Here is an 18,411-nt window from a genome sequence, read left to right on the forward strand (position 1 = left end):
TAGGCGGGACGCAGCTACAAACAGGTAAGTGGGAATATTTTATACGTCTTATGTTCTATTTGAAATTACTTTTTCTGTGATTATAATGTTTGTGAGTTATCTATACTGTAATTTTTTTCGATGTATTTTCTTATTTATTGTTGGATCTTAGACTGTTTATTTGATAGTAATACAGGTTTTGTAACGAAAGTACTGTCACGTGTATTGTGTGCAATTCAATATGTGATTACGTGAGGGTGGGGCACGTTTTTTTGATGAATCTGCTGTTGTGGGAGTGTGTCAGTCTTTTCCAGATCGCACGGTAGGCGGGACGCAGCTACAAACAGGTAAGTGGGAATATTTTATACGTCTTATGTTCTATTTGAAATTACTTTTGCTGTGATTATAATGTTTGTGAGTTATCTATACTGTAATTTTTTTCGATGTATTTTCTTATTTATTGTTGGATCTTAGACTGTTTCTTTGATAGTAATACAGGTTTTGTAACGGAAGTACTGTCATGTGTATTGTGTGCAATTCAATATGTGATTACGTGAGGGTGGGGCACGTTTTTTTGATGAATCTGCTGTTGTGGGAGTGTGACAGTCTTTTCCAGATCGTACGGTAGGCGGGACGCAGCTACAAACAGGTAAGTGGGAATATTTTATACGTCTTATGTTCTATTTGAAATTACTTTTGCTGTGATTATAATGTTTGTGAGTTATCTATACTGTAATTTTTTTCGATGTATTTTCTTATTTATTGGTGGATCTTAGACTGTTTATTTGATAGTAATACAGGTTTTGTAACGAAAGTACTGTCACGTGTATTGTGTGCAATTCAATATGTGATTACGTGAGGGTGGGGCACGTTTTTTTGATGAATCTGCTGTTGTGGGAGTGTGAAGTCTTTTCCAGATCGCACGGTAGGCGGGACGCAGCTACAAACAGGTAAGTGGGAATATTTTATACGTCTTATGTTCTATTTGAAATTACTTTTGCTGTGATTATAATGTTTGTGAGTTATCGATACTGGACTTTTTTTCGATGTATTTTCTTATTTTTTGTTGGATCTTAGGCTGTTTATTTGATAGTAATACAGGTTTTGTGACGGAAGTACTGTCACGTGTATTTTGTGCAATTCTATATGTGATTACGTGAGGGTGGAGCACGTTTTTTTAATGAATCTGCTGTTGTGGGAGTGTGACAGTCTTTTCCAGATCGCACGGTAGGCGGAACGCAGTTACAAACAGGTAACTCGACTTTTTTTTTTCTTTTCTGGGCATTGCCTCATTTTGTTACCTAACTAAATTTCTTTCTGGTTTTTTACAGGTATGCACCTCTCCGGGCCGTTCCCGGGAAGCAACGTGCTTGGAGTGCTTTCCATGGGTATGTATGATGCGTTTGGCGGGTCTGTAGTAAGGCATCTTGTCTGTCCCTTATCTAACGCTTTATTTTTACTGTTTTTTTTACAGGGATTCCCCGGTCCGACCCGTCCCTGGGCAGCGTCGTGCAAAGATTGCTTTAGCCGGTATGTATGTTGCTGTTTGCGGGTCTTTATTAAGACATCTTGTCTGAATCGTATTTCACTTTGACATTTTTTTTTTTTGTTTTTTACAGGGACTTCCTCGGGCTTGCCGTTCCCGTGCAGCATCGTGCTTAAAGTGCTTTACTCTGTAGGTATAATTCTGTTTGCGGGTCTTAGGTTAGGCATCTAAAGGTAAGTTTCTTTACTTATTTTCGTTATTTGCCTGTATTTATAATGTCTAGTATTCTTGGAGTAGGTTTTAGCTTTACAGCGCATTTGCGTTGAATTCCCTTTGAAAACACCTTTGTACACTGTCAGACAGGTTGGAGCCGCGTTTCCTTTTACTGCATCGCTATCTGTTCCATGCATGCTTTCACATTCAATTTGCACGGAATTCACACCTCCCCACTAACAATAGCACACACTCTCAGGCAGACATTCCTTTCATCCTTCCATGGGAGCCCCCCACCCAAACATTAGCATACGGCTAGACACCAACATTTCAGACACGCGCTGTTCGTAAACAAGTGTTACTTCTCTATTGTTATTCATTTAAAGTAACTCCCCTTTCCTTCGAAAACATTTCTTGGGTCAATGTCATCCGGTACGAGCTAAACTATCTCTATTGCTAAAAGGTAAGCAACTTCAATTGTATTGCCGTTTTTAAAATAAACTCATTGAACGTTTTCTATCGTGTTTTTCAAGTGCAGTTGTTTTACGATGTTAACCTTTGCAAACATGTTATGCGCTTTTTAGTTAACGAAGTTCGCTTGGTATCTTGATGCTTTTACTTTTCCAAGCCGCGCTCTTTTAAATTTGCAACGAAATAATTTGCTAGCATATATTGGGCAGAATTTAGAAGGGACACGCACGCACACCACATTACCTTGCTGTTTTTGCTTTCGCCGCTATTACTATATACATTACGGTACCGCTTCGCCATCGTTTGGTATCTTGCTGCCTTTAATTTTCAAAGCCGCGATTACTTTCTTTTAAAACGAAATCACTTGCTAACAAATATTTGACAGAATTTAGGAGGGGCACGCACGCACACCACATTACCTTGCTGGTTTTTGTGTTCGCCGTTATTACTATATACATTACGGTACCGCTTTGCTATCGTTTCCCGTGTATTGCATACTTAGTGAAGCGCTCTCTGCATAATAGACTTTCCCCTGGTTTGCATTTCAGACTTGATACTGTTGTCAGGGATCGTACAATTATTTGTTAAAACACAACTTAGAATGCCTTTTGCTTTCGAATCGCTGTTTACCTTTTGGATTTCATTTTAATTAACTCACCTTTATTTCTCTTTTCCTGGACCTGAACTGGAAGAGCAGCCATTCTAGACATTTCGTGGGTCAACCTAATCCACTATACATTGCGAGCTGAACTATCTCTGTTGCAAAAAGGTACGTAACTTCTAACATAGCAATTGGGATACGCTTGTGCATTCAATTTTTTTAAATAAATGCCTCGAATTTCTAGAAAAGTGTTTATCGCATTTGTAGTATAGTAGCTTTACAGCTTGCATCTTTGCCAACTTGTTTTGCTTTAAAATTATGGGAATTAGTTTGGTGTCTTGCAAGCGTTACGTTTAGATGCCGCCATTTTTTTACCTTTGATCCGAACTGCTTGCCTAACATATTAGTCCTACTTTTAAAGGAAACCGCACGCGCAGTACATTGACTTGCTGCTTTTGCTTTCACCGCTAATACTAGCCTCAACACGGTAACACTTTGCTTTCGTTTGCGTGTATTTCATCCTTACTGAAGCACTCTCTGCATAAGATACTTTAGCCTCGTTTGCATTACAAACTTGCTACTGTTGCCAGTGATCTACAATTATACGCTAATATACAAATTTAGCAGCCTTTGAATTTTAATGCGCTTGCTACTGTTCGTTACATGTGTTACAACTGTTTCACTTTTGTTGCCAAAATGTGTTTCGTGATGCTAAACGTTTCTGTCAAGTGTTTTGTTGCGCATGTCTACTTTTGTATCTCACTTTTTGCCTACGATTGCAGCTATGGTGCGCGCATTCAATAGATTTGCCTTCATTTCTATTCGCCATGCTTTACATTTGAATACATTTACCATCTTCCTTTTGGGCTTCTTTGCATATGCTTTCAGGTTACATTGTTTACTTATATGTTCCATCTAAAACGCGTATTTACCTTATTGACTCTGTGAGGCTTCTATGCTAATTTATCCAACTGAAACAAGTGTGTGATGAGGGGGCCAAAAGGGGGGGGGGGAGCTTATCCTTATACTAGCAGTGGCATTTTAATGTGTGATGTTTGTTATCCTTTTGGGGGGGTGGGAGGGGTTTCACAACTTACGCTTGCGGGACTCGGTATCCTTTTTAAAATAATTTCATTGATTCTCATTGGTTACTTAATTTCATTGTTTGCTGTACAGACATTGCCCTTGATGTATGTATTACCCGCAGTAATGCAGATATTACTGCGCAATTGTTTTTTTGCAATCACGCTTCGCAATACAATGCATTTTTTCATTCTGAACGTATCCTTTATAGCTTAAAAATGTAATGTACTGCTTGGCAATTAAGTGCTGCATTGACAGTTTTTTGCATACTGCATATATATGCTCCATACCGCGCATCCTGAAACGTTTAGTGCAACAAAGTAGCACATCTTGTGAATAGAGTAGCCAGGATGCTCAAAGTCAAAGCACACAAGGCATAGGGCTGTGAAAACACAATACGTATAATTAAAGCTACGGCAATTATGGGATCGGTTTTAGCAATCCCATTTGCATACTGCTTTTTACTAGCAGCTCACATAAGTGTATGCCAATCTGGAGTCTTAAGGGTATACTAACTACCTTTTTTGGGTGCTCTCATTGCTAATGCAGGGAGAAAAGGAGTCCAGCCATTCTTTTTAGCAACTCCAATAAGCCTACTTTCCACTAGGACACAGTAAGTTATTCCGCATATTACACTGCAAACAAAGATGCCATTTTTATGTTAGCCCTCTTATTCTGCAAGACACTCCTAGCGGTCTATAAACACTACACTAAACATTCTTCTATACTTCATAACCTACATCTAGTATCTTACACACTATATCACGCAGGCATGCTACGTACTCTGTACTACATACTCTTTCAAACATAATTTCTTACATGCATTTGCATTAATATGCTCTCTGTAATATGCACTCTTCCTTATGTGCACTCTATGCTATGCATAGGCTATACTAAGCATACTCTGGACTATACACTCTATTTACTACGCACACTCATTGCTATGCACACTCTGTACCAATCACAAAATGCAACACATTTCCTATCCTAAGCCTCTCTTACACCCTATTTTCAACACTCTTTATTACCGGCTTAACTATAGTCTTTCACACACACTCCTCCTCATCCACTTTACATCATGCATTCTCCGTTACACATTCCATACCATGCACTCTTTTGCCCACTTTCTCCTTGATGCTCCCTTCCATCCACTCTCTACATACACACTGCTTGTGTGACTTAGCGCGTGTAACTTAGCGCGTGTAACTTAGCACGTGTGACATTATGTTGCATGCGCTCTGTTGCACGCGCTCTGTTGCACGCGCTCTATTGTAAGTGCTCTGTCACACGCTCTCTCACGCACTGATTTTACATACTCTTTACCATACTACCTGTTGTACACATTTTTATGTACATCTCCTCTACATGCACCACAGCTAATGCTTACATCTCTACTGCCTTTATCTTCACTACTATCCTTTATTATTTGTACACTACATACATTACTCTTACTCCTCTCGCTACTCCTTTATGTATACTACACACTGCCTCTTCTTTATTCTCCTCTTTGTTTCCCTTGCTTTTTCATACTTTCAACCTATAAGTTGACAATAGCTGATGATGAGAAAGTGAGCATGCAGGTGAGAACCAATCTGCAAACTCCAATGGTGTTACTTACGTGAGGCTCTGTCAACTTTTTCTGCAAGTTTTTCCTTTTCCTATCCCTGTTTTCAGCAGTAATAGCACACACTCCCCACCATGCATTTTACACCATGCATTCTCCAAAACACATTCCACACCACACACTCTTTAGCGCACATTCTCATTCACACTCTCTTCCATCCACTCTCTACAGCACACTCATTGTGTGACTTAGCGCGTGTAACTTAGCGCGTGTAACTTAGCGCGTGTGACATTATGTTGCACGCGCTCTGTTGCACGCGCTCTGTTGAACGCGCTCTGTTGCACGCGCTCTGTTGCACGCGCTCTGTTGCGCACGCTCTGTTGCGCACGCTCTGTCACACGCTCTCACGCACTATGATTTTACATACTCTTTACCATACTACCTGTTGTACACATTTTTATGTACATCTCCTCAGCATACGCCACAGCTAATGCTTACATCTCTACTGCCTTTATTATCCTCACTACTATCCTTTATTATTTGTACACTACATACATTACTCTTACTCCTCTCGCTACTCCTTTATGTCTACTACACTCTGCCTCTTCTTTATACTCCTCTTTGTTTCCCTTGCTTTTTCATACTTTAAACCTATGAGTTGACAATAGCTGATGATGAGAAAGTGAGCATGCAGGTGAGAACCAATCTGCAAACTCCAATGGTGTTACTTACGTGAGGCTCTGTCAACTTTTTCTGCAAGTTTTTCCTTTTCCTATCCCTGTTTTCAACAGTAATAGCGCACACTCCCCACCATGCATTTTACACCATGCATTCTCCAAAACACACTCCACACCACACACTCTTTAGCGCACATTCTCATTCACACTCTCTTCCATCCACTCTCTACAGTACACTCATCGTGTAACTTGACACATGTGGCTTAGCGCGTGTGACTTAGCGTGTGTAACTTAGCGCGTGTAACTTAGCGCATATGACAGTATGGTGCATGGGCTCTGTTGCACGCACTCTAGTTACAGCCTCTATGGCACTCTCTGTACCACAAGCTCTTTACCACAGGCTCTCTGCCACACACTCTATGCCACACACTTTCCTACACGCTATCTTTTGGCATGTGCTTTAACATACTACCTACTGTGCAAATTTTAATACAAATCTCCTCTACATGCACCATAGCTAATGCTTACAACTCTACTACCTTTCTTATCCTCACTCCTATCCTTTACTATCAGGCAAACACTACATACACTACTCTTACTGCTCTCTCTACTCCTTCATGTATACTACATACTGTCTCTTCTTTATTCTCACTTTTTTTTCCCCTTCATTTTTCACACTTTCAGCCTATTTGTTGGCAATAGCTAATGATGAGAAAGTGAGCATGCACGCGAGAACCAATCTGCAAAATCCAATGGTGTTACTTATGTAAGGCACTGTCAACCTTTTTTGCAACTTTTTTCTTTAGCTACCTCAATGTTTTCACCATTAATAGACTTTATTTCTTTATATGCCCTCTTTCCCGCGCCCTCTTTCCCGCGCCCTCTTTCCCGCGCCCTCTTTCCTGCGCCCTCTTTCCTACGCCCTCTTTCCTGCGCCCTCTTTCCTGCGCCCTCTTTCCCGCGCCCTCTTTCCCGCGCCCTCTTTCCCGTGCCCTCTTTCCCGCGCCCTCTTTCCCGCGCCCTCTTTCCCGCACCCTCTTTCCCGTGCCCTCTTTCCCGCGCCCTCTTTCCCACGCCCTCTTTCCCACGCCCTCTTTCCCGCGCCCTCTTTCCTATGCCCTCTTTCCCATGCCCTCTTTTCCACGCCCTCTTTCCCACGCCCTCTTTCCCACGCCCTCTTTCCCACGCCCTCTTTCCCACGCCCTCTTTCCCACGCCCTCTTTTGCTACGGCCTCTTTCCCCACACCCTCTTTCCCCACGCCCTCTCAATACACGTACTCTAAATACACGTACTCTACTGCACACATTTTTAGGCACACCTCTATATACATCGTAGCTAATGCTTGCTTTTTTTACTAGATGCATAGCCCAAACAGCACCATACATACCGGGGAAAGCGCTCCATGTACGCCTCTCCCCCGGAGCGCCCCAGAACGCTGAAGCCCTGTAAACAAACAGAGAAACACAGAGTTAGTTACAAAACGTACAATATGCCTTACCTAAGTCCTGCAAACACCACCATACTTACCGGGGAAAGCGCTCCATGTATGCCTCTGCACCGGAATGACCCAGACCGCTAAAGCCCTGTAAACAAACAGAAAAAAAACAGAGTTACTAACAATATGCCTTACCTAAGTCCCACAAACAGCACCATACTTACCGGGGAAAGCGCTCCCTGCACGCCGCTGCACCGGAACGACCCAGACCGCTGAAGCCCTAGAAACAAAGATAAAGTTAGATAAAAAGCAAGCAAACAACAAAACAACAAAAAGCATAAAACATTGCTTACCATACTGCTTCAGGAAGACTTTGCCTCACAGCCACAGACATAAAAATGAGCCTGAAAAGGGCAAAGATAAAAAAAAAAAACACGCCCACCAGCAAAGATGGGTCAGGCTGCCAAAAGAGAAAAGTAGCAAAAAAAGACGCCCCTGAATCTGAAAAGGGTGGGGCCTGTTTGGGGAAACAAACCTCTTCTACAATAGCTGGCTAGCATTCAAAGAGGCCAGTTGACAATAGCTGATGATGAGAAAGTGAGCATGCAGGTGAGAATCAATCTGCAAACTCCAATGGGTTACTTACGTGAGGCACTGTCAACTTTTTGGGCAATTTTTTCCTTTTCCTATCTCTGTTTTCAACAGTAATAGCACACACTCCCCACTATGCATTTTACACCATGCGTTCTCCATTACACATTCTGTACTACACACTCTTTAGCGCACATTCTCATTCACACTCTCTTCCATCTACTCTCTACAGCACACACTCATTGTGTGACTTGACACATGTGGCTTGGCGCGTGTTACTTAGCGCGTGTGACTTAGCCCCTGTGACTTAGCACATGTGCCATAGCGCGTGCGCCATTATGTTGCATGCTCCCATGCTGCATACTACCATGGAGTGAATTACGTGAAGCACTGCCAACTTTTCTCACCGTTTTTTTTTGTACCTTACTGTTTCTCTTTGCTCAGACTACTATTTCAATATTTTACTCTGAAAACAACACTCTACTACTCTTTTCTTGACATTCTGCTACACATTCTCGATGTACACTTTATTGGCTACACATTATCTACACTATACTACATTTCCCAACACTTTTTCTAGCATACTCTACAGAAACCTTACACTACAAACCATCTACGTATTATTACATCTGTATTACTCTTTTGAATACATTTTCTAAGTATGTTTTTCTTTTATTACATCCACCAACTTTATAAACCTCTACTAAGCAATGTTTACTACATACTTAACTATGTATACTATAATACACTCTATGCGAAACTTTTCTCAGTACTAAATCTGACATTACTACAAATGCTTTCCTAATTTCGTTACATTTGGCAACTTACTGTATATTAATATGCTAAGTCACCATTAATACTTGTTTTTATTCTTCCATAGATCACTGTGGCAAGTTGCTCATTCCTTATCAAGACATCAAGGTGAAAGTATCTTAATATATTGTTGACCCATCAGCCTATGCTGAAAACAAATTAGTAGGGATCATTAGAATATATATATATACTTTTGGAAACATACTCATTGTTTTGGGCATGCATAACCTCGATTTTCTATAGCTATAGGCAGATTATAAAGTCTAGTGCTTGCAAATTCGTAAATATCATTCACGGGCTATTTAATAAACACTGAGCTTTGCTTAAAGCAGACCATTCGTGGAAACACTACAAACGTATATAAACACACACCCAATGCGTGCATAGAAAACACTTCTATTCATTTGAAAATCCTATGCATATAGCATAAATTGACTACGGTATACATCTAACCTATTTTACACAAATCAGTTGGCTGAACAGCATCTGTTTATTACTTACTATTATTAGCAGCACAAGGAAAGTTGCATAAGACTTGTCTACCTACACAACTAAATAGTAAATACTCAGAAGAGTTTGAAGGTGTATATAAATATTAATATATGCTAGTTAGCATTATGCTTGTATATAATCATACAGATATATAGTCGATACAAGATACTTACAACACTAAAATACAGCATAAAGAGAACACTACAATACAGACATATAATAGGTAGTTTAGGGCCGGCAGTTTATTTGAACATTATTTCTGTGTCACAATTAATATCATGGAAATACTGCAAGCAGCTTATCATCAAGGGCATAACAAATTTTCTCCTACTTCGCGGGGCAAACAATGTTTGCCAAACAGCACATTTGCAATCATACACAATTGCTACAGACCTGCTAATACATGGACTGTAGAAGATTTACATGCCATTATGGACTTGGGGGATGCTTTATATATAGATATGCATTCCATAAATCAAGAACACCTTATGCATCCTGATGATTTACCAAATTATATACAACACAATGACACTATCTATTCGCTTAAGCTTAAACAACCTTCTTATGGGGATATACTGAAACAGTTTGACCCATCTTCGCCAAATATGCAAACAGTATTGAGAGCTGCACTAAATTTGCATTGCGTTGTTTTACTTTGCATGGATATGTATGTTATAGCTATTATGCACAGTGAAAATTCATACTTTGTATTTGACTCACATAGCCGCGACAGCACAGGAATGCCTCACCCAAATGGAACATGTATTACCATACAAATATCATTTGAAGGGCTTATACAGTACATTACAAATCTGGCATATAGTCTAAAGCGACCCAATAGTAATTACTTACCATATGAATTAACTCCAATAGATATAATTACAATTAAAAAAGATTCACTACATAAGGCAATGCTCATAGCAGAAAAAAATGCAAGTGCCATATTACACAAGCATATTTATGTGCATTCTACTAAAGCATGTACAGATTTCTTCACACACAAATTGAAAACTCGCATAGAAACTGAAAGACATTCGCTCCGAAGATCAAAGGCAGGTACTCTTGTAAATACACAACAGCCATCAGCATCATTAGCTACTACTCAGCATATTAAAAAAAAAAATGCCCTTGTGCCTATAACAACTGCACAACTGCCTCTACCTACCTGCACTAGCATAGATACAACACAATATGCAAGTGACTCACATAATACTCCGACATACGCAAGTATACTTACAAATACACTTATACACAACACAAGAATCACAAGTTGTAATACAAGAAACATACATACACAAAACATGACAGGCTCAACAAGTGATTTGCATACTAACGCATATACACAGAGTTCCTGTAGGAAGGTGGATATCTGACTATGGTTACCCCCAAATTTTTGCCTAGTGTCTAGCTGGTTTTTCGACTTAGTTGGCCTGAGATCCTGCTATTCAGGATCTCAGCCTGGCTGTTCTCTCTTTAAAATGGACTCCATGTACCCTAGGTACATACCCAATTGGTTGGATCACCCTGTCAGCCCCTGTACCAGTGTACACTAGGTACCCAGGGCATTGGTGTACCCAAGGCCTGCCAGGGGCTGAAGCATGTATTATGCCACCCCAGGCTTGGCCTAACAATTTGACACAACTGGCTGATCACTCAGCTGGGGTAAGTTGGTGTAATCACCTCTTACTTAGGTGTAGTATACCTATACCTAACCTTAAATGGGACACCTGGTAACCTATAAGTCACTCCTATGGCAGGCCTTAACAATCCTGAAGGCAGAGTGCTTGGTTCCATGTGAGATGGTGCTCTGGCATGAGCTGTGCCTGTCTGCAGTGGTCGGAACAACTTCCTTCTACTGTTTCCAGATATCGTCATACCATATACTCTTAAGTGCATTATGAACCTCGCGGTTAAATGCTATCTTTGGTTTGGCTTTATCAAAACATGTCGAGTAAGGTGTCATACGAATTGGAATACTAACCCCTCGCCAATTCTGGCGACGGGGTTAGCATTCCACCCTTCTAGAGGGACACGACATGTACAGTACCTGAAACCCGGGTAAAATTAGACATAGCCTCAGCTCCACAAAATGGATGCTGCCACCACAGACACAAGTCTGTCCTCCTGCTGCTGGGAGTCCTTCCAGCTTGGGAGGTGTGGACAAAGGGTTTCCTGCCAGGGGAGGTGCATGCACCACCCCAGACAGGATTTTGTGTATTGGTCAGGTAGGGCTTGAAAGAAACCAGACATGCCTGTGGCTCACAAGGAGCCTCGGTGCATATGCCAGTTCAAACCGGTCCTGGGGCACACCAGTCCCGGGCCTGGGGCGTGCTGGACAAAGGATTGGGGGTGTAACCACCCCCCTTCCTGGTCCCACCCATAGGGAGGGACCTAGCAGGTAGTCCGGCCCCTAGAATCCGCTTAAAGGTAGGAGCTGTGTCCTAAGACTTCAGACATCCTGGAATCAACTTGAAACTAAGAAGAAGACGGGAACTTCGACATTCTGCTGCACAGAAGACTGAAGGAAATCTCCCCTGTGGTCAGGGAGTGACCACCTTGCTAACGCAAGCACCATCCAGCGAATCAACGTCTGCTTTGCCGCCGCCTCCCGCCGGAGCCCGAGCCCAGAGACTGACAAGACCTGGACCTCCAGACCTCTCACCGCTCGATCCACAGTCCCTGAAAAGAGGAGACCCGTGGAGGCACCGAGACACGTGGAGCCAGCCATCTTGAAACGACCACGACAAGCTGACAAGTGCAACAACCGAGGCTCCCTCCAAGTTGTGCTTTGGGATCTGAGAAGCCCAACCCTCGAGCAGCATCTGCACCAAAGGTGAGCCCTCCAGCATCTCCACGATCTGCGTGGGGCCCTTCTGCATTTTGCCACTCGACCCGCCTAACCGGTTGCTGGCCCGCTGGCTAGTAGCCATCTTGGCGACGAACTTCACAAAATACACCGCTGGTCTGGTTGCTCCAGACTGGCCCTTGCTCCCCTCCAAAGGAGCAGTCCTTCTGACCTCGCTGGTCAGAACCATCAGCTTATTTCATCTCCTACAACAATTGCTTTTGCCAAGGCTTGTTTGCTTCGATCAAGTCGCCGACAGCGAGAGCCTGTGTGGGACAGCTCGTGAACCGACTCCTGGACGTCGTCGACCTCCAGGGACCACGTGGCTGCAGAGACAAGCTACACCTTTCTTCCTGTTTGCACCCGACATTGCCTGGTACCCACCTGGTGCCACGCTGGTCACTGGCTAGTGACTGTGAACACTGTCCCCTCTGCTTACAGGTCTTCAACATCTCCAATCCACTCTTGGATCCACTGCATCTCTCCCGGACCGACCGCCTGCAGCATCTTTATCTTCAGGCTCCACGGAACAGATAGAAGAAACCCGACGCACTTCGAGGCCTATGCACCCGCTTCCTGTGGGTGAGGTAAAGCTGGCACTCCTGTGCCCAAGTGTAGTATTACATCTCTAGTGCCTGTGTTCCAAATCTCGAGTTCGTAGTCCATCCGGAAGATCCTCTTTGCAGTAACTTTGTACTTTTTACGCACCCATTGAAACCTATGGGAGCACGCGTGTGACTATTTGCTCTGCACACGCCACCCGTGGACCTCCTGGTCACTAACTGAAGTTAGCTCCTTGTAGGCCCAGCGATTCTAGAGGCCCTAGGCCTTTTCCCTTTTCTGTTCATGGTACTTATACCACTATTTTAGTATATGGTTCGAGCGGCCACCAGGGCCTATCCATATAAAGTGCAACTTCTGTGTATTCTACTGTAATCTTGTTTGACGATTTGTGCTCCTGTGCTCATAAAGAGACTAGGGGTTACTTTGAGAAATAAATACATATATATTTTGAATATATATCTGTGTGGTGTCCTTTCATTGGTATAAAAGGGGGTTGCATTTGGTAAAACAGCTGGCTTAACACGCTTCACGAGTTTAGCCTCAAAGACTGCTTAGCCTACGCTACCACTAGGGCAGCTAGTCCGAAAAGGTTGACTTACAACCACACCATAAGGGTTGCTTGGCATGGTACAAGGTGATCACTTTAACTAGTGAGCATCATATACCAGGCCAACTTCTCACATTGGTGAGCAGCGGTTGGATTTGAGCTTGCTGTGTTTTACCATTGTAATCTCTTGGTTACCAATTGAAAGATCACATAGGTACCTGTAGGTACATATAAAACAAGATTAGATATACATAAGTTCTACTGAACTTAGTTGTTGTAGAGCAAAGGGAGTAGCACACCCTGACTACAACTGCTAGATAGGTTTAGTAGGTAAACCCAAGTGTAGGTAGATTGCAACACATCCACCCACACTTAAGAGCAATGGCTGGGGCAGAGGGGTCCACTGTACCTATCTCTGTTGAGAGTGACCCCCAGAGGGCACCATCCATCTTTGCTACCCTTAATCAGAATGAGCTCAGGCATTTGGCAACTCTTATAGGCCTTAAACAGCCCAAGAACCCTACCTCTGCTGAGCTCAGAGAACTCTTACAAAATGATGAGAATCAGAGAGAGCTCAAGAAAGCTTCCCAGTTAGCCCCCTTAGGGACAGGAACAGGAGGCCCCCCTTCTGAAGATGCTACAGAGGTACCCAGTTCCAATAGTCACCCCTTAGATGGCAATAATACCACAGAGGATGAGAGTGATAAAGGGGCTGATACAGAAAGTAGTGATGATGAAGGGAGAACTAGCCCAGTGCCAAGTGTTATACTTGGCCCAGCTAAACTAAGGCTATTGGGGACTGACAATGGGTTTACCCCATTGGATCTCCCCAGTGGACTTAACACCGGGCTTGGGAGGCAAAGGAATCGCTCAGGTGACTCCAATGCTTCTCATGGCTCTAGAGGCTCTCAAGGTCACTCCAGGAAAAGGATGACCACCCCTCAGAGGAGGGAACACGAGGCCAGAATGCAGGAAGCCCAGCTGAGGATCAGGAAGCAGGAGCTAGAAGTAGCCCTGATGGAAGAAAAACTGAGGAAGGCTAGGCAACCTAGAGAGAGTGGGTCTATACCCACTGGTGGCAGCATTGTCCCTAAGGACAAAGATAGGGTCTTTGATAATAGGAACCTGTCTAAGGTTGTGCCCCCCTACAAAAGTGGGGATGATATCCACAAATGGATAACTGCTCTTGAGAGAGCCTGCAAAGTACAGCAGGTTCCTGGAGACCAGTGGGCAGCAATCCTCTGGCTCTCCTTTGAAGGAAGAGGCAGAGACAGACTCCTCACTGTTAGGGAGGAGGATGTCAGAAATTACAGAGCCCTGAAGAGTGTCCTAGTTGATGGGTTAGGCTTAACCACTGAACAGTACAGGTTAATGTTCAGAGACACCCAGAAGACACAGACTCAGGACTGGTCTGAATGTGTTGAATGTGCCACTAAGGCTTTGGAGGGTTGGTTGCTGGGAAGTAAGGTATCTGATTATACAGGATTGTACAATTTGATGATGAGAGAACAGATTTTAAGTAACTGTCAAAACCAGCTCCTCCATCAACACCTGGTAGACTCAGATTTGACCTCTCCCCAAGAATTGGGAAAGAGGGCAGATAAATGGGTCAGGACCAGGATCAGGCCTAAGAATCAGGGTGGTGACCAAAAGAAAGATACCACCAAACCTCAAGAGAAGGGAGGGGATAAGGCAAAAGAGAAATCTTCCTCAGGGCCCCAAAACTCCACACAGGGTGGTGGGTCCCAAGCTCCCTCCGCTACCACAGGTAAAAAGCCTTACTGCCATGAGTGTAAAACTCCTGGGCATTGGAAAACTGACAGCAGTTGCCCAAGGGCTACAAACAAAACTGTTCCTCCAATTACTCCTGTCACACCACCTATTACTGTCAGCAGTAATCCCCCAGGTGGTGGGAGTGCCCCCAAAAATGTGGGTGGGTTTACTTGGGGAACACAGGGGGACCCTGGCTTAGCCAATTCCCCTGCAGCAGATACTCTTGTCTGTGATGGTGGCATGGGGTTTGCCAACTTCACTGCCTGTCCCAACACTTTGGGTAGGTACAGACAGGAGCCCTACATCAATGGTACAAAAGCTGAGGCCTACAGAGACACTGGAGCTAGCATCACAATGGTGGCCCATTGGCTAGTTCCCTCTGAGCAGCTTTTGCCTGGTTTCTCCTACCAGGTGACCAACATTGATGGCAAACAGAACAGTCATCCCATGGCAGAGGTATGTCTCAGCTGGGGAGGTGTCACTGGCCCTAAAAGGGTGGCAGTGTCCCCAACCTTGCCTGTAGACTGCTTACTGGGGAATGACTTAGAACTCTCAGCTTGGGCTGGAGTTGAACAAGACACCCATTCTAAAATGGTAGGCCTTTCACAAAAGGGTAGTGGGGTTGTGCCATTCACAACCCCTGTCCAAATAGATTTCCTCCCTGGAAAGGTTGGAAGGGCAGTGGTAGCCACAGCCCAGGCACAGACAGACTTCCCTGTAGAGACTGGCAGAGCTGTGACAGTCACAGCTCAAACACAAACTGAGTGCCCCCCTGAAAAGGTTGGCAAGGCTGTAATGGTCTCAGCCTATACTCAGACTGACATAGGTGTAGTGAAGCCTGAAACTATGGATCACTCCACACAAACAGAGAGTAGTGGGGAGGAAGAAAAGTCTCCCTCTCCCCAGACATTAGGAAAAAGTCAGCCTCCTCAGGGAGCTGACCTCACCCCTTGTGAAGGAACTGCCCCAGAGGTAGCCAGGCCTGGCCTGGCAGAGCCTCTGATGTCAGTGGCCCCTTCCAAGGTGGGACCCAGTCTGGTGCAGGTAGCCTGCCTCTCTCTACCCTGCCTCAGTCAGCCCAGGGCTGCAGAGGTCAGGGAGGCCAGTGGACCCCAAGAGGGCCCCTGTCCACAAGAACCCCCCCATCAAAAGAATGAGGATTGCCTGACTAGTAGCCCTAGTCAGGTGATGGGTAAAAACATTCCTGAGGGATCTCCTTTACAGGTAGTTAGGGACCTCCCCCAGAGGGATTCTGTTGGGTACAGGCAAACATGGGACCTTAGGGCCCCAGACCTGACCTGTCCCTCCAGTAAGCCCACAAAAGGGACCCAGCCTCCAGCTTTAGGTAGCCAGAGGCTGACCCTGAGAGCACAGTGCAACTCAGTTAAGGAAAGAAAGGCATCCATGGTGGAGGGGGATTGGAGGAAGCTGAGGCCTCACTTTGAGGACACTCACTTCAGTACTCCATCTCAACACCAGCCTTTTACTTTGCCAAGACACACCAAAGGTAGAGATTCCCTATGGTGGAGACCCTCTGATACCCTTAGGGTGAGGGATTGCTTAGTGGACCATGAGACAGGGGGTAACCATGCCAGTGCTGGTTCCTCCTTATATGGCCACTTGGGCAATATAGGCTTACCTGGTCAAGGTCAGCCTTATCTCCCTTCGTTGGGGGGGGGGGGGGTTGTGTAGGAAGGTGGATATCTGACTATGGTTACCCCCAAATTTGTGCCTAGTGTCTAGCTGGTTTTTCGACTTAGTTGGCCTGAGATCCTGCTATTCAGGATCTCAGCCTGGCTGTTCTCTCTTTAAAATGGACTCCATGTACCCTAGGTACATACCCAATTGGTTGGATCACCCTGTCAGCCCCTGTACCAGTGTACACTAGGTACCCAGGGCATTGGTGTACCCAAGGCCTGCCAGGGGCTGAAGCATGTATTATGCCACCCCAGGCTTGGCCTAACAATTTGACACAACTGGCTGATCACTCAGCTGGGGTAAGTTGGTGTAATCACCTCTTACTTAGGTGTAGTATACCTATACCTAACCTTAAATGGGACACCTGGTAACCTATAAGTCACTCCTATGGCAGACCGTAACAATCCTGAAGGCAGAGTGCTTGGTTCCATGTGAGATGGTGCTCTGGCATGAGCTGAGCCTGTCTGCAGTGGTCGGAACAACTTCCTTCTACTGTTTCCAGATATCGTCATACCATATACTCTTAAGTGCATTATGAACCTCGCGGTTAAATGCTATCTTTGGTTTGGCTTTATCAAAACATGTCGAGTAAGGTGTCATACGAATTGGAATACTAACCCCTCGCCAATTCTGGCGACGGGGTTAGCATTCCACCCTTCTAGAGGGACACGACATGTACAGTACCTGAAACCCGGGTAAAATCAGACATAGCCTCAGCTCCACAAAATGGATGCTGCCACCACAGACACAAGTCTGTCCTCCTGCTGCTGGGAGTCCTTCCAGCTTGGGAGGTGTGGACAAAGGGTTTCCTGCCAGGGGAGGTGCATGCACCACCCCAGACAGGATTTTGTGTATTGGTCAGGTAGGGCTTGAAAGAAACCAGACATGCCTGTGGCTCACAAGGAGCCTCGGTGCATATGCCAGTTCAAACCGGTCCTGGGGCACACCAGTCCCGGGCCTGGGGCGAGCTGGACAAAGGATTGGGGGTGTAACCACCCCCCTTCCTGGTCCCACCCATAGGGAGGGACCTAGCAGGTAGTCCGGCCCCTAGAATCCGCTTAAAGGTAGGAGCTGTGTCCTAAGACTTCAGACATCCTGGAATCAACTTGAAACTAAGAAGAAGACGGGAACTTCGACATTCTGCTGCACAGAAGACTGAAGGAAATCTCCCCTGTGGTCAGGGAGTGACCACCTTGCTAACGCAAGCACCATCCAGCGAATCAACGTCTGCTTTGCCGCCGCCTCCCGCCGGAGCCCGAGCCCAGAGACTGACAAGACCTGGACCTCCAGACCTCTCACCGCCCGATCCACAGTCCCTGAAAAGAGGAGACCCGTGGAGGCACCGAGACACGTGGAGCCAGCCATCTTAAAACGACCACGACAAGCTGACAAGTGCAACAACCGAGGCTCCCTCCAAGTTGTGCTTTGGGATCTGAGAAGCCCAACCCTCGAGCAGCATCTGCACCAAAGGTGAGCCCTCCAGCATCTCCACGATCTGCATGGGGCCCTTCTGCATTTTGCCACTCGACCCGCCTAACCGGTTGCTGGCCCGCTGGCTAGTAGCCATCTTGGCGACGA

At 44.9% G+C, this 18,411-nt stretch overlaps 1 protein-coding gene across 1 annotated transcript in view; it reads right to left on the reverse strand.

The window, feature by feature from the left end:
- LOC146809745 (uncharacterized) overlaps positions 1–7,760 on the reverse strand; it is a 66,998-nt gene extending 59,238 nt beyond the window's left edge. The window contains exons 1-3 of the mRNA XM_085614374.1: positions 7,735–7,760; positions 7,603–7,658; positions 7,463–7,518 (exon numbers count right to left, since the gene is read on the reverse strand). Of these exons, the coding sequence (XP_085470500.1) occupies positions 7,463–7,479 (17 nt within the window). The 5' untranslated portion in view covers positions 7,480–7,518; positions 7,603–7,658; positions 7,735–7,760. The remainder of the gene's footprint in view (positions 1–7,462; positions 7,519–7,602; positions 7,659–7,734) is intronic.
- Positions 7,761–18,411: the final 10,651 nt, after the last annotated feature.

This window comes from Triturus cristatus, chromosome 7 (assembly GCF_964204655.1).
Source record: "Triturus cristatus chromosome 7, aTriCri1.1, whole genome shotgun sequence".
Lineage (NCBI taxonomy): Eukaryota > Metazoa > Chordata > Amphibia > Caudata > Salamandridae > Triturus > Triturus cristatus.